Here is a 17,299-nt window from a genome sequence, read left to right as displayed (position 1 = left end):
TATGACTCTCAAGATTCTGTACTGCCCTACTGGGAAGGGCCCTGAATATAGGCATAGTTGGAAACATGAGAAATTTAGGTGGTGAGGGAGTTTGATAAAAAGGTAGAAAAAGGTAACAGAAGGTCTTTGGGTCATGACTTGTGAGGATTCTGAAAGAACTGTAGGGACTTTTGAATGGTAGCTGATAAAGTTTTTGGAGGATTTTGGCTTGATTTCTTGACTGTTTTTTTACCAACACTGGTTTTTTCCATGGGTCCGGCCACAGTACAGCATTGTCTGACTACAGTGGAAAAGTGTACTATTTTGATACTCATTGAAAATGTACCAACGTACAGGTGATGCCATGAACACATTTTTGGATCCTATTGTGCATTAGTGTCATTCATTTATTTCCTTGTTCATCGTTTTTGGTTTAGATCACATCATGGTCTAAATCGTTCGTACCACTATTTTACCTTAGTATTTTCCTTTTTTTTTTTCTTTTTTTTTTTCCTTTTTCGTATAGTTGAAAGTCCAAAAAGGTCATTCCCATATTCTTCCTATCATTTTTTTTTTACATTTTTCATACCTTTTTGGTGGCATTGCCCACAATTGTTTTTTTTTTACTGGTTTCCATTATTGGAAGTTGATATAAAAAGTTGTTTCTATAACAACTCTTAAAAACGTTTTTGGTAATTCTTTTCTTTTCCTGTTTTTACATAAAATAGTTTTTAGAAAATTTGTTTTTAAAACATAGTGTTTTCTAAAAACATATTTTAATTGTTTTTAGTTATTTCTTGAAGCTTTAATTGTTTTATATTATTTTTATTTATTTTTTAATAATTATTTTATAAAATTGTTATATTAACATGTTAAATGATTAAAAATAAGATATTTGATATAAAAATTAATTTAAATATATATTTAAAAATATGTTAAAAACATTTAAGTTTTCAAAACAAATTTTTGTTTTATAAAGCATTATATGATAGTTTGAAAAAATTATTTTTAAAAATTGTTTTTAAAAACAATTGCATAAATGAGTCTTAGTATTTGGATACCATTAAAAAAATTATAAAAAAACATAATAGGGAAAAGGTGTAATTCCTTTGAATTTTCTTGAAAAAAATTTTAAAATTTATATTTCTTAATAGTTTTTTTTTTCCTTTAACTTTTCAATAGACAACTAATAAGAGAAATAATTTATAATTCACAATTTTATTTTTTTAATTTTACTTTTATTCTCTATTTTATTTCTTTAAAAAATTTGAAAAATAGACAAATAAAATAAAAGTAAAGGAAAAAAATATACACAAAATTTCTTTATTTGATTGATTATAAAAAAAAAATTTAAGAGAAAATAAATTATCAACTAAATACACCAATCCCAAACTTTTCTCAACATTTTTTAAGGAAAATAAAAAGGAAAAACTTTTAAGCAATTTTCTTTTGCTCATTGCTTTTTTTTCCTTACATTTTCTCATATTATCAAACAATTAACTTTCCTTTTTATTTTATTTGTCTACTTTTCCAAAATTTTAACATAATTTTATTCCATATTTGATATCAAACATTTTTTTTAATATTAAACTAAAATAGAAAATTTATTCTCGAAACGATATCTTACGTGGCGATAAGAGCCTGTTTGGCGCAATCTTTCCAAGGTGGTCTTCTTTTGATGGAAACGTTTAAGAATTCATTTCAAATCAATTAAAATTATTTAATTATAATAAACATGGATAATATAAACCTCCTTTAATAATAATAATAATAATAAAACCTGCCTAAGTGGTTGACCCCTCAGTCAACTGGTTGAGCCGCACACCCATTGGCTCGCGGCTCGACCCGGACCCAACCAACCGGTTCCAATTTCAAATCCAAACAAAATCACAAAATAATCAGAAAAAAAAAAAATGATGTTGACTTCAACCGATCAAAGTTTTAGGGATGGAGGCCACCGGCTTGGCGTGCCAGGGCGGCTGGGCTAGAAGGCACACATGGTATGATAGAATTTGATTCCTAATTTCCCACAAATACTTTATGGAGGGAAATTGGAATTACGGTGTGAATCCAAAATTACGATCCCGCCCATTACAATGTGGTACAACAGTCTACAGCGTGTCAAAGGTACAACCCCGTCACGGTAAATAAAAATCCACCAATCCTCTCTCTCTAAACTCTCTACTTTCTCTCTCTAAACCCCCTTCCCCGAATTCGGCCCCAATTGTCCTTCTCTTTCAGACATCACCGGCGGAGGCTCGATACGGTTCCGCCGAACGACGTCGTTCGGTGATGGCTTCTGTCTGCTCTTCGGCATTGGTATGCGTTTTCACTGTATCAGGTTCTGATCTGTTTTGTTCGAATTATTTATTTGTTTTTTTTTTTTTTAAATTTTTTTTTCTAGTTGTTTTTGAATCTTGAGAATTATTGTTGTTAGTCTTTTTTGGGTTCTTTGGGTTGTTGGTGAGATCGAGCTTATGATTTTGTGCAGTGAAACTTCGTGGTACTGCTTGGAGATTGATTGAGCTTGGCTGCTCATGTATCTTGGTTTGATTCGGGTGGGTTTGTGATAATCTCAGGACGGAGTTTTTGAAATTAGGGTTTGGGGGGTGATTTGATGAGATGAAGGAGGGTTTGCGATCTGGGAGTTTAGCGGCCCAGCTCGAGAGGGGGAATGGGCCTTCGAGCCGTGTGATTGTTCGGAGAAGGGGAAATGAGGTGATTAACAATGGTGGTTTAGAGAGTGAAGAAAAGGGTTTGAATTCAAATGATCAGAGATGCCCGCTATTGATTTCAAGTGATTTGGAGGCGAATGGAGAGTCCAAGGAAACTGCAATTGTGCCTTTGCCAAAGGAAAGTGTGAAAGTTGAGTGTGAATGTGAAGAAGTTGGCAAAGCTAGCGAACCGGGACGACGTGGGAGGAAAAGGGGTAGGAAGAGTAAGTCTGAACGTGGTGAAGGTGGGATTGGGGATTGTAAGAAGGTGAAGGAGTCTTTGGAATGTAAAGTTGAGGTTGTTGGTAGGGTTCTACGGTCAAAGACTGTGGCAATGCAAGCCATTCAGATGGAAAAAAATGGGAGTGGGAAAGAAGTTGATCTTGAACAGAGTGAAAGCGATATGGTTGGCCAGAGGGACAGTGGTAGTGCTCATTATGACAAGAAAAGGGTGAAGATAGAGGAAGATGAATCTGATGGTGGCTCAAGAAAGAAGTTGAAAGGGAAACAGGGGAGACCTGTTCATGTGGAACGAAGACGGGGGAGGCCTCGTAAGGATCAAGGGAAAAATGTGGTGTTGGAGAGGGTACTTGATGAGAAAGAAGAGGCAAGTGGGTCAGAGAAAGTGAAACGAAAACGTGGCAGGCCTCCTAAGGTACTGGGGAAAAATGTGGTGTTAGAGAGGGTAAAGAACAAAAAGGCAAGTGGGTCAAAGAGAAACACGAGGGCCTCTAAGTTGGAAGGCATTGTCCAGCGGAATGGACCAAACAGTCATATAGGGACAGAATCAAGCAGATTTTCATTAACTGAAAAAAGTAAATCCCATGAACTGGGCATACAGGAGCATGAAACTTCATCAGGTGTAAGAGGCAAGGGAGTGGGTGCTTTTGGTTTTAGGAAAGGGAAAAGGGGAGGAAGAAAAGCTAAACACAAGAAAGGAAAAAGCAAAGATGGTAGAGCTGCCGAAAAGAAGTTAGTAAGAGAGCAAATAATAGATATGCTTATGAGGGCGGGTTGGACAATTGATTATAGGCCTAGGAGGGATAAAGAGTATAATGATGCAGTGTATACAAGTCCTACAGGGCGGGGCTACTGGTCGGTCACCTTGGCTTACAATGTGCTTAAAAGCCACTATGAAGATGGTCATTGTGAGCCTGGTTTTACATTTACTCCAATACCAGATGGGGTTCTCACGAAACTGAAGAGGAATGCTAGTAAGGGAAAGAAGAGAAGATTGAAATTGGAGCAAGAATATGACAGCGGAGGTGAGATGAAATGTTGTATCGTAAAAAAGAAATCTGGAAAAAATAAACATGCTGGAGGGAAGTCATCAAACAGGAAAATGAAAGGGAGATCATCTCTTTCTGGGCAAGATAATTTAACTGGGATGCTACATAAGGGAATATTAACATCAGTCAGGAACCGCAAATTACAAAGAACTCAAAATACAAAACGATTTGCTCTTTTGGCCCGCCACTCTAAGGAAGGGTTGACTACAGATACTGATGGCTATGTACCATATTCTGGGAAACGAACACTGCTTTCCTGGATGGTTGATTTGGGAACTGTGCCACTCAATGCAAAGGTGCAATATATGAACCGAAGAAAAACACGGGCACTGCTTGAGGGTTGGATTTCAAGAGATGGCATTCGCTGTGGTTGCTGTAGTGAAATATTCACAATTTCGAAATTTGAGATTCATGCAGGAATGAAATTGTGCGAACCATCTCAAAATATAATTTTAGAGACTGGGATTTCTCTGTTACAGTGCCAGCTAGATTCATGGAATAAACAAGAGGAGTCTGAAAGAAGTGGGTTCCACCTTGTAGACGTTGGTGCTGATGATCCAAATGATGATACCTGTGGCATATGCGGAGATGGTGGGGACTTGATCTGTTGTGATGGTTGTCCATCAACATTCCACCAAAGCTGCTTGGATATACAAGTATGGATATATTACATCTCTTACTGTTTTATCTGTTGTTTCAATTTCATTGATAGATAATCTTGCTTTCTCTTTAGCTGCTTAATTTTTTTTTCATGACATGTTGAATAGGTTTTAGCTTTTGCAGCATAAGAAAGTGGTGAAGATGTCTTGCTATTGGTATTCACAGGCATTAAGGGCTCATTTTGTTCTGGTAGTACACTAAGGTTCCTGAAAGCTGATCTTGATTCTTGGCGAATGGTGCTAACACTTTTCAGGTTTCACAATGTGACATTAAGTGCGGGACTAAAATTAGCTTCTGGAGGGGCTTGGGTTGGGCTGCCCAACTGCTGTTCATAGGAACATGGTCACATCCTAAAAAAACTTTGCCCATGTTCTATGTTTGTAAATTGCACTTGCTAAGCACGGACTGTGGAAAACCTTATTAAATAAGGAATACAAATAGATAAATATGGTTCAAACGTATGAATTTCTATATATAATGTTAACAATTTTCTAGTTTTCCAAGTTGTAGGTGATGCCCTTTTAGTGTTTGTCCCTTAAATACTACAATCGGAAAGAAAATTACAAACTCATGGCTGTCTTGCTTAGGGAACTTGCCTAGTCTTTTCTTTAGGTTGGGTTGGGCTCCCAGTCCTGGCGGGGTCATTGCCTATTGCCACCCCTAGTGTAGACATATGGGTGATAAATGCAACTAGTGCAAGTTAAACAAATAAAAAATAAAATTTGGGGACATGTTTCCTTGTTAATTCAAACTGGGATGTGCTGGTTGTGGTTGAAATGTTCTGTTGAATTTCTGCATTATGATATATACTCGTGAAAGATAGCCAGAATGGGAAACACATTTTGGCTTTAGAAGATAGATACTTCATTGCTGCTGTTAGATGTAGAATAGGTTCACATATTGTTTTACTCTGGCAGATGAGGCATTGATTTGTTTAATCTCATTGCAGAAGTTCCCTTCAGGTGACTGGCACTGTATATATTGTTCATGCAAGTTTTGTGGAATGTTCAGTGGGAACACAGATCAAATGAACTACAATCTTGATGTAAACGATTCTGCATTACTTACTTGCCAATTGTGTGAGGAAAAATGTACCTACCTTTATTCTTCTTAATGTTTCAATTGTTTTGGTTGCATGTAGATTCTTATGTTTGTACTTTCCCCCTTTAAAGGCTTTGTGGCCTAAAGCGAGAAGTTATGGCTGAAAGCATTATTGATTTTGCTATTGTAGATCATCACATGTGTACTCAGGGAGAAGATTCTATACTTGATGATTCCAGTAGTCCTTCCTTTTGTGGGAAAACATGCCGAGAGGTATCATTTTATTGCTGTTTCTGCTTAAACTTTATAATGTGGTTTTACTTGTTTTTAATAATAAATATTAGAGTTGTATCTTTCCTTCCATGTTTTTCAGAAGTGGCTAAAGTTCTTAATGCCTTGTTGCTTACTGCTTCATTATGTAGTAGTGCCCTTCTCTGTTTTGCTCTGCTGATTATCTCATTTACTTGCTAGATATGTTCAAATTAATGGCCATATGTATATTCAGGTCTTCAATTTGCTGCTGCTGTGTGTTATGTAGTATTTGGAATCAGCGATTCAAGTGTTTTAATGGGATGGCCAATCCAACCCAACCTTTTCTGATATTGAATGTTTTTTAAATAATAATCTAAATTTATTAGTAATTTAAACAATTATCACCACTTTCTGGTTTATTTGACAGGAACAAGCAATCAGAGTTGTTTAAGGAAATAAGTTGCATGCATTGGTCATCCCCAGTTTTTTCTTATGAGAATCTAATTTTGGTGCTCAGTCTATCATCATCTTAACCATGCTGTTGCTTGGTTTATTATTGGAGTTCATTCTGGAAATCATTTGGCTGCGAGGGTGAAGTTCTTGATGGGGTTCATACCATAATGGCTAAAAGCATTGTACCTAGCGATAACCTTTGGTTTGCTTGGCCTCTAGGGATTAGAAACTGTCCAAGATGGAGGGATTTAAAGATAACTGAAGCTTATTTAAGCTAATCGGCTGTTCTTTGGTTAATGGGAAAACACAACCAAGATATGTGGCCATGTTTATCTGTGGAGAGTTTCAATGCTCAGAAGTTGCAAATTATACTCTCAAGAGTTGGAATTCTTGGGAATTGAGATTAATGCTGTTTGGATGTACATGAAAATTTGAATATATGTCTCATAATGTCAATTCTTTTCCTTTATGTTCTGGCCTAACTTGAACAGAGGTTATCTAGTTGTTCCCTTTGCAAGGATGAATGTGATTAAAAAATGGTGAACAACATGATCAATGTTTTCAGGAGCCTCATTTTCCAAAATTTTCTTCTTGGCTGCCAATCTTTTGAAGTTAGAACTAAACCACATGGGTCTCCTCTTTGTTCATTCTGGGTCATACAAGTCAAAAAACAAAAAAACAAGGTTTTGATCTAATATATATTTTTTCACCGATGACCCAAATGCCTGTAAATGTTGTGAACCACTTGCAGCAAAGTTTTCCTAACTTTTCAAAGCTTTTTTCCTGTTTCTTGGGGAAAAGAATGAACTTCAGTTTATGAGATTAGGAATTCTCAAGGACCTGGGAAGAAATTATAAATTGCTACCAAATAATGTGAAAGATAGGGCTGCTGTATTTCAGGGGAATTGGGGAGAAGGCAGAAATGTAATTCTTGGGAATCTTTTCAAGTAAACAACTACCATTCTACCAATTCCTGGGACTTTGAAATTTCTGATCTAAATTCCTAATGATCACAATTAGATTTGAATCTAACAGCATAGCCTGTAGGAATTTCCTTAGAGAGCTTAATTGAAGTGGATGTAGCTAATCCTGGCTATTATTATACTGGGGCCAATCTTGGAGAAGAGTTCATATAGAAGGGCTTTTGGGAGGAGGGTATCCTGTAACATGTAAGGAAACTTTTGGCAGAAGACTTAGTTATGTTAATGCCCTAATCTATTTATGTTTACTATTAATGTTGCTGTTTATGCTTAGAAATGCATTTCTTGATAAAACAAAGATGAAAAATTTGTTATATTAATGGGTTATCTTTGCTGATGCATTAACAAAATTGGATTCATTGCACGGACCTGGAGTGATTAGGAGCCGGCTTTGCTTTCTTCATCTGAATTGCATGTTATTAAATTTCCAAGATTAACTATTAGGTTGCTTTTTTAGTGTATTGATAATTAAGGTTAGAATTTTCACTCAGTAAGTTTTTTCTCACTTCAATAGCCATGATAATTTTACTAATGGACATTTCTTAGAGTGGGGTTGTAATGACCCACTCCTAATCATGTAGATATTGTCTACTCAGGTCCAATGGGTTCTCATGACTTTAAAATACGTCTATATGATTAAGTGTCTATACAAGTATATATATATATAGTGTTATGAACTTTTTCCTCTATCCAATGTAGGATATCACAATCATCCCTTGATATAGATACAATGTCCTTGTCGTGTCCCATAGGATTGTGAGGTCAAACAGATAGACATCTCTTATGGGGTTAAACAAACTCCAACATTAGGGTTGAGGATTGACTCTAATACCATTTGTAATAGTCCGCTCCCTTCCATATAGATATTGTCCACTCTAGGCTTAAAGGATCTTTACGGTTTTAAAACACATCTATATAATTACGATATCCCACATTGTATAGGAGATAAAGTTCCTAGCACTGTGTATAGATCTTTCTTAACCATGTAGATGCATTTTAAAGTCGTGAAAGCCCAAAGCAGACAACATCATGGTTGAGAGTGGGTCATTACAAATGATATCAGAACCGATCCTTAATCTTGGTGTGGGAATTTGTTTGGCCCTACAAGGGATGTTTGTTTGTTTGACTTTGCAATCTTGTGGGACACAACAAGGATGTTATGTTTGCATGAGGGGTGATTGTGATATCCCACCTTAGATAGGAGAAAAAGTTCTTGATACTATATATGTACAATTTCTCTTAATCATGTAGATACGTTTTAATGTTGTGAGGGCCCATGAAGTCAAGAGCAGATGATATCTACATAATTTGGAGTGGATCCTTATAGGGGTCTTCTTGAAAAGCCATTCATTAAGTATGACATGCTTGACAGTTATTACTTTCCATGTGAAGGGAGATTTGCACTCTTGGATAATACATGGCAGTCTGATTGTTTGTACTTGAAAGACTTAATGTGCATGTAATTAATTTGTAATTGCACAGTTGTAGTGCCTTTGTGTGTATCTTCTTCTTGACACATATGTTAACACTTTTTTTTCTCTTTTTATTTAAAGAGGTAAATTGACTGTCCTACTTAATTTGTAATTCATCTGTTTTTGGTATTTTCTGTTCACTGAAATGATTGTATGTATCTGTTGCCTTTCCAGCTCTTTGAGCAACTACAGATGCTTCTTGGGGTTAAACATGAATTGGAAGATGGATTTTCATGGACTCTTGTTCAGCGAACTGAGGTTGGCTTTGATATATCCCTTAATGGAATACCTCAGAAGGTTGAATGCAATTCCAAGCTAGCTGTTGCATTGTCTATTATGGATGAGTGCTTTTTGCCTATAGTTGATCAAAGAAGTGGGATCAATTTGATTCATAATGTTCTCTATAATTGTGGGTAAGCAATCTTGAACTGTTTTTGCCCCTCTAGAAAAGCTGTGTACTAGCTGAACATTGCATGTGGGCTACTGGCCTTGTAAGAAAGATTACCAATTTTTTTTCTATATATAAGTTTATTCTGAAAATTTTGGAGAATTTGTCTAATGTATAGTTGTGAGACTAGAGATCTCTTTTATGAGGAAAACATCATTGCATTTTCTTTTTGATGGTAGCTTTTGGATTCACATTTATGTTGGTTTTCATGCAACACTAGTCTTGTTAGTTTGCCTTGTGGAAGTTTCATACCTAATATTCTACAGGCTTGTCAAAGGCAAATGCTTTGAACAACTTTCTGAGGTTTACATGTTCTTTTCTTCTGCTTTAATATCTGCTCCTGATAATGTCTGAAAAAACAAATACCACATATATAAATGGAATTCATTTTTTGTATCGTACAAAAACAAGATGAATTTAACATAGTTACCCTAATAGAAGACTTTTCAAATGAACAAATGAAACCTATCTCCTTTTTTTTTTTTTTTGATAAACCAAGAGAAGAAATCATATTAAAACAAGCCAAAACAGGGGGCGCTCCCTAAGTGCACCGGCAGTATACAAAGAAAGCCTCACCCAAGGTAACAAAGGAGAAACAAAAACCTAGAAATGCCAAAGATGACCAACAAATCAATTTGAAAGGATATTAAAAAAAAAAAAAAAAGATCAAACAACAATCCCAAACCCCTTTTTGGCGGTTCTTTGTTGTCTTGCAACTAGCCTGTTTCTTTTGTTTGCTTTTGCTTGTATAGAAATAGTAAATTATCCCTCTTAACTGCATTTCTTGGTGTTTAATGATTTGTATGTGTATTTTTCCTTACGCGTTTTTGTTTATTTTTTTTTTTTCCTTGTGAAGTTCAAACTTTAATAGGCTCAATTATAGTGGCTTCTTCACTGCTATTCTTGAGAGGGGGGAGGAGATCATATCTGCTGCATCTATTAGGTATGTTTCCACCTAAATTAATTATCATTACAATAATTTTTTTTTGAGATTTATCATCACATTTGTCTTTTTGAGAGTGTTATCATCACTTTCTTCTCTTAGTTCAGAATTCAAATATCTTGTCTTAGCTATATCATTTTTTTTTTTTGATAACCGAGGAACCTTGCATGACCAAGCCCTTAGGATTCTCCATGGAGACCTAAACCTTGTGGTGCTGACCGCCCCACAACATTCAACACTGGGTAAATTCAAGGTATCATCAATGATAGGATTCGAACTCATGACCATGTGCCACTTATTGAGACCACACTTCCTAGCACTTGCCCTAACCAATTGGGCTACTTTGGCGAGTTTCATTTTAGCTATATCTTGAAACCACAAAATTGACATATATTCTTATTCATTTGAAAACAGAATTAAATTGACATTTTTTTTCTTCTGATAAACGAGGGAACGCCCTGATCACTTATTTTGTACAAGGACTTAATGTGACCCAGATACATGCAATCACTCATAGAACACTTGTCTCTAGTAAATCTGAGTGTTTTGATGCCTATAGGAGTCTATCCAGGTTGTTTGAGTTTATAATTCACCCTAGGCTTACGGTTTTACCACTGGGCCATGTGTGCCGCTGAAAATCATAATTGAGTTAATAACTATCAGCACCTATGTTACTTTTCGGGTATGGATATTGTGCTGGTGTGTGTTGGTGTTTGACCCTTCATATTTCAAATTCTACAACATAGTGACTCGTTTGGAAAAGGATCTTGAATGGTATTTAGATGTGGCATAACAAAGAAAAAAAATCAATTAGTCAATAAGAAAGAAAAAAGTAACATATCCTCGATAAAAAACTCTCTCTCTTTTTCCATTTATTGCCTATTTTTGAAAAAAAAAAATTGCAATAGTCAATATCTGATGCAAAATACAAGTATCCATCAAGGATTGTACACCCACACCCTTGTCATGTCATGTGGTCATGGTTATGTTGGGTGAAGTTGAAAAGTTTGGGTATCATAGATCAGGGCATTGGTGAAGTTGTTTCCTAAAACCTTTAGATTTGTAAGTAACCGATGTTCAAGAAAGAAGGATATTAAGTTGTATTTTGTGAATTTCTTCTTGTTCACAAGCAGAACTTTTATCTCCCCAAGATTTTCACTCATTATTGTCTTGTTGTTGAGTGAGTCAGGTGTGATTTAGGTTAGTGCTAGAATTCCATTACAGTCTCTGTTGCAAAAAATTTGGAGGGGTGTATTGGTATTGTATTGAATTTGGAACTTGTTGAAAGGCCTAATTTTAGTTGAGATTGGACTTCAGTATGATGGTGTTCGTTGATTTGATTTGTCTAGGACTTAATTTAAATTACATATACAACTTATTGCTTATCCCTAAATCCTGTTATTATTGTTGAAGTGCTTTGTTGAGGTTTGAAAACTTTGTTTCCTCAAGGATCTTAGCAAAGGAGCACATTGTTTGTACTTTTCTTTGTGTTGATCATTTGTTTATCTGTTATAGAACATGATATACATTGTGAACCCAGTCTTACAAGATTAAGCTTTTAGGAATACTTGTTAATTTAATTTTTCTAAGAATTGATTTAAATTGCATGTACAACTTATTGCTTATCCCCAAATCCTGTTATTATTGTTGAAGTACTTTGCCGAGGTTTGAAAACTTTGTTTCCTCAAGGATCTTAGCGAAAGAGCACACTGTTTGTATTCTTCTTTGTGCTGATCATTTGTTTATCTGTTAAAGAGCATGATATACATTGTGGATCCAAATCTTGCAAGTTTAAGCTTTTGGGAAAATTGGTAGTTTAACATGGTATTAGAGCTTTACTTAGCGGAAGGTTATGTATTCAATCTTTTTTGCAAAATATTTACTTCCCTAATTTGTGGAGCCCACATGTAGGCCTAAAAGAGGCTGATTTTGGTTGGTTGATTGTCTTTGAATCTGTGTCTCTCCACAAGTGGGTATAGGGTTGCATGTGAGGGAGGGTGTTAAAGAGCATAATATAAATGGAGGACTCAAATCTTATATGCTCAAGCTTTTAGGAAAATTGGTTGTTCAATGTTATATTTTATTAAAAATAAAAAATTTTCTGAAGTAATAACTGGACTTAATTCATCATTATGAAGCAGCTTTGGGTCAGCTGGTCTTATGAATAAAAACCTCTTCTTGGTTTCTTGTGAGCATTCACACTTAATGGATTATTTATGGTAAACTTCCAATTAAATATGTTGGGGCTCTTTTATACAGTGTAAAGGGAATAAGCATATATTCTAAGATTTGTGTGATAGAACTACTAGCATGGTATTAGAGTGAAAAGGCAATTATGATCCCAGGTGCAAATTTAGCCTTCATAAAACATGTTTGGTGAGTGTTTTTATCCATCCTTGGTTAGGATTTTGGTTAATCTTTCACTTGTGTAATTGTTTATGGTTTCATTAAATATGTGTACAAGACTCAATGCCTTTGTCTATTTTGTGGATTAGTTGGGATCTTGCTGAGTGAGAGTTATTTTTTTTGTTCTCTTTTTTCACCAGTCCGAACCATAGGCTACTTGCCCATTAACCAATTCATGCCACTAACTAGGTTGTAAATAATCACGTCTAAGTTTTTTTTTTTTTTTGTTTAACCAGCCTCTTGGATAGACATCTGATTGTTTCATCCTGATCATTCCAAAGCCATTTGTTTACCCAGGGGTTATGTATGCAATTTAGGTTCAGGTTGTAATGGATTAGATCAACATGTCTGAGTATGATCAGTTAGTTGAACTGATCAGACAGATTTGGATAACTGTTCCTTTCCACATCTGTTTATGATTAAGTATTGATTAGTTTTACACCGTAAATTAGAAACCAAATAAACAAGAACAGCTGAATGTAATTATTAAAGGGGGAAAAACCCATATGTGAAAAGATCAGACATGGATGTTGCTGTCTCATTCAATCCAAAGTTTTATGATCCCTGTACCTATAGTAAAATGTACCAAGAGGTGGTTGTCACTGCTTGTATTAGTCTTCAACATGCTTATGAATTGGAGAATGCTATTGCATTATATGCTTCTGGGAAACCCTTTTTTTTTTTTTTTTTTTGCTCCCTACACTACTCTGCTTGTAAGTACACATGCTCCTATCAGTGATTTACCAAATTTTGTATACATATCATGACTTTCCTTATTTCATTTCTTGCCCTTTAAGCTGGAAATATTTTTGATCATGATGTATGTGTATTGGATCTTCATGTCCTATAAAACTGCCCTCCACCCTTGCTTTTCTCCCAGTGCATCAATTAATAAGACACATTGTCATGCAATCTAAGTAATGCAATATTGATAATTCATTCTATGCTCCTCTTCATAGAGTGAATTTGGTTGATGTTGGTGATCCTAGCTCAGAGTAATATGACTTTCTGGGTTTTGCATGTGCATGCTGTTGTTTTTGTTACAGATTTAAATCCCAACAGTTTCTTTCTTTTTTTTCCACTTGGTCGAACAGGATCCACGGAAACAAGTTAGCTGAGATGCCATTCATTGGAACTCGCCATATTTATAGGCGCCAAGGGATGTGCCGTCGGCTTCTGAATGCAATTGAATCTGTATGTTTTCAATCAAATTTCTTTTCATTACTTGTTGCCTACATTTCATGTGCTTGTGAATGCAAGTTAATTGCTTCAGTGAGTTTCATTTACTTTTACTGTTAACTTGATACCTATAGTTTGAACCATTTCCCTGTGTTAATTATTACTTTAAACATGGATTTTCTGAAGAATATTGTTATTATTTTGATAGGATTATCTTTCTGAAGAGTATTTTCTTTTTTGCATTTGATGGTTAAGCTCATTTGATTTTAGTGGTTTGCAAGATATGGTGTTGTTTATCTGAGCCCAACAATGGCAAAATTTTGTAAATATTCATGTGGAAGAGCCATCTTGGGAAGGTTCGAAGTGTTTCCTAATGTTTGCAAGCACTTTCTTTACAAAAATTAGGTATTTAATGCAAGCTTTAAGAATCACCTTTAAAAATTTAATGGGTACTTTTTGAAAATTTACTTCTTGTTTTATATAATATATTACTAAAAACACTATCAAAAACACTTTTTTTTGTTTGTTTATAGCCAAACTCTAGATAATTTTCCATAAAAGAGTTTTTAATATAGGTGCTAGTGATAAAAGCTTTACAAGGCAAAAGTGTTTTTACCATAGTTACTTCCAAACAGGTCTAAAGTCCAGAAGAAATGAAAAAAAGCTAGAAAAAAGTATTTGAGAAGGGAAGGAAGCAGTAACAATAGCATTTATGCTACACTATTTATTTATCTTATATTTTCGCAAAATCCAGAATACATTTGTAACACCGCAAAAATTCCTTCTTGCCTTTATTAGATGGTGTTTGGTGAGTTGACCATGAAACCTAAAATCATATTATAGCATAAATGACAATTATTACTTGAAATATTCGTTTTCTTTTGTTTCAGAACATATATTTCTCTCTTTTTGTTGGGATTGATGCCTTATTGAAAGATGACCATCTGGATAATTCCTTAGTCTTGTTCTGCGCTGCTTCGCTACTTGTAGCTTGAAGGATGCATCAGGATCCACACTTTCTACATTCATAGGGATTGAATTGAGTGCTTAATTGCATACATTTGAATGCATGCCTCTATTTGGGTTGGAATATGCATCTGCAGAAGTTCTATTAGTCTTATGGATCCTATTGGATGTCCATTTATTTCATCAGAAACCATCTCCTTTAATCATAGTGATTTCAAACTAACTATTCCTTTTCTATATCACTTATTCCAAACCTTTTTTTTCTTTTTTTCTCTTTTTCAGGCTCTTCACTCTCTCAATGTTGAGAAATTGGTCATACCTGCTATCTCCGAACTCATGCAAACATGGACTTCAGTTTTTGGTTTCAAGCCTCTTGAAGTGTCAAGCAGAAAAGAAATGAGGAACATGAATATGTTAGTCTTCCATGGTACAGACATGCTACAGAAACCACTATTGAAAGATCAGTCCGCCGAAGAAAGCATGATCCCCAGTGCAGGTAGTTTTTCAGTTATTATTTAGATATAAAATCCTTCCATCAACTTTTATCTTTATCATTTCTGTTTTTAACTCTCTTTGTTCTTGTAGTTTTGGAGTCCAATGAACTTAAGAAGGATCTTGATATTAAGCATGGGGTAGCAAATAATTCTGATAAGACATGTTCCCCTGGGTCTGATTTGAATATTTCCAGCAAGGGTGCCAATCTTTCTCTGGCAATATGCAATGGGCCTGCTGCTGTGGAATCTGGTTCACAGCTTAATGAAGGCTCCTTGAATGATTCATCTGACATCACAAGTGAGACAACCAATTTCCCAGAATCTGCTACTAATGAAAAAAGTCTAGTCCATGATAATCTGGAGGGGAAAAATAGAACTGTCATATGTCCTCAGCCTTCTGCTTGTGATGCTCATGCAGTAAATGCACACTCAGCTACTGAAGGGATTGATAAACATCAAACTGCTGTTGATGATTCTATCATTCTGGCTCCTGCTGAGAGGACTGTTGAATCTGACTCCAAATTGAATCAACAGAGAACATGTGACATGGAAAAAAAACCACTTGGAGTTTCTTGCCTTGGGTCTGAAGCAACTGGCTGTGAGAAAGAAGTTTTTCATGCATGCAAGGAGGGTAAGGAAACTGTTGGTTTTGAGCTGAAAAATGACATTATAAAACAAAGTAATAATTCCTTGGATGACAATATTAATCCTCAACACCTGGATGTGGATTTTTTACATGGGTCAGGTGAGAATACTGCTTGCCTTAATTTTGAGGCTAGAAGTCAGATGTCTGATGATGCAAAGGATGGAAAGCACAGTGATTCTCAGCAGTTGCAGGTCATAGGATATACTTTGGAAGCTGATGACAAGGTGCTAAATACTCTCAAAGCTGAGGATGGGGTTGCGGTTGTTGGTCCTAATCCTTCAGCACCAGGTGGGGCATGTCCAACATCTACTCAGTGTTGTTCTGAGATTCTGTGCCAGAGGTGCACCTCTTCAAATGATGCAGTTTCTCACCTGATGCCCCCATCTACTCCCCAAAAAGTGCGAGATGTAGCAAATGATCCCTGCGCAGCTTTGTTGGTTGGCTGTGATCTTGGATCTTCCTGTCAGGGTGATGGACTTGATTCTCATAAACTAGAATATGTTGCTGCTTCAGTTAATACTAATTGCCAACCTTCTGATGCCGCCACAGAACCTAATGAACATCTCCAGCCCATGGAGTTGTCATCAGGCCTTGACAGAAATGATGTTCCTGAGTCTGATGCATGTGCCTTCACTTGTCCTGTTGGAATGTGCCATCAAACTCCTAAAGACTCCCATAAGGCCAGTGAAACCGGCCTTTGTTCTCATGATGATGGTTTTCCTCCAGACAGGCCTCAGACTGTCATTGAGTCTGATTCTGTGGCTGACCACTCAAGCTCAGGTTCTGGTATGGCCCTTCTCTGTGCCTCCGGTGGGTGTAAAGCAGGTGGTGCTCCTGAGGTGATGGTAGTTTCAAACCAGGCTAGTTAATTTTCTTCTCCCCATTAGCCACAGCCCCTCTGAAAGCAGCCTTGTACAAATGATAGGGAGTGCTCTTCTTGCTGGATTCACAGACTCAACTTTCATTTTCTCAATTGGGATATCAATAGGGTTTTTTTTTGGTGGTGAAAACTACAAACAAGTAAGCACAGAAGAGTTGTGTCATTTAGGTTATGATCATCTCAAAGTTTTGGGGGTTTGTTTAAAATTTTTGTCCAGGTATAGCTTTAAAGAGGTCTGTAACTTAGTAGTATCCTCAAATCTCAATCATGACTTAAATGCTACCTTGATTCAGAGGAGGTGGTGTACAGCAGACTTGCCCCATCTTCATTGTAAATGTGGAAAAAGTCAAGCCTAATTGATAGGAAATAGCTGTTTCCATTTTTCCATATTTTGACATCTTGATTAGGTTGTGCCTTGTTTTCATGCTTATAACCTTGCTACTTGCAAATGAAAAGGTTGGCAGCCTAATTAAGAGTAGTAATTTTAGTTGAAATGT

At 35.9% G+C, this 17,299-nt stretch overlaps 1 protein-coding gene across 4 annotated transcripts; it reads left to right on the top strand.

Moving 5' to 3' along the window:
* Positions 1 to 2,055: 2,055 nt before the first annotated feature.
* On the top strand, positions 2,056 to 17,189 carry LOC100853644 (uncharacterized). Of its 4 annotated transcripts, XM_010653678.3 has the most exons (10): positions 2,056 to 2,320; positions 2,471 to 4,638; positions 5,592 to 5,733; positions 5,874 to 5,956; positions 9,015 to 9,253; positions 10,145 to 10,231; positions 13,732 to 13,831; positions 15,065 to 15,278; positions 15,368 to 15,907; positions 16,022 to 17,189. In XM_010653678.3, exons 2-10 carry the CDS (start codon positions 2,602 to 2,604, stop codon positions 16,789 to 16,791), a joined length of 4,212 nt encoding a protein of 1,403 aa, XP_010651980.1. In that variant the 5' UTR covers positions 2,056 to 2,320; positions 2,471 to 2,601; the 3' UTR covers positions 16,792 to 17,189. The 4 variants fall into 4 exon arrangements, with proteins under 4 accessions (XP_010651980.1, XP_010651979.1, XP_010651976.1 ...); XM_010653677.3 differs by having other exon boundaries at positions 5,595 to 5,733; positions 15,368 to 17,189; XM_010653674.3 differs by having other exon boundaries at positions 15,368 to 17,189.
* The last annotated feature ends 110 nt before the right edge of the window (positions 17,190 to 17,299 follow it).

The sequence above is a fragment of the Vitis vinifera genome, chromosome 7 (assembly GCF_030704535.1).
Source record: "Vitis vinifera cultivar Pinot Noir 40024 chromosome 7, ASM3070453v1".
Taxonomy (NCBI): Eukaryota; Viridiplantae; Streptophyta; class Magnoliopsida; order Vitales; family Vitaceae; genus Vitis; species Vitis vinifera.
Note: the sequence above shows the minus strand (reverse complement) of the source record. Positions and strands in the feature narration are given on the sequence as shown.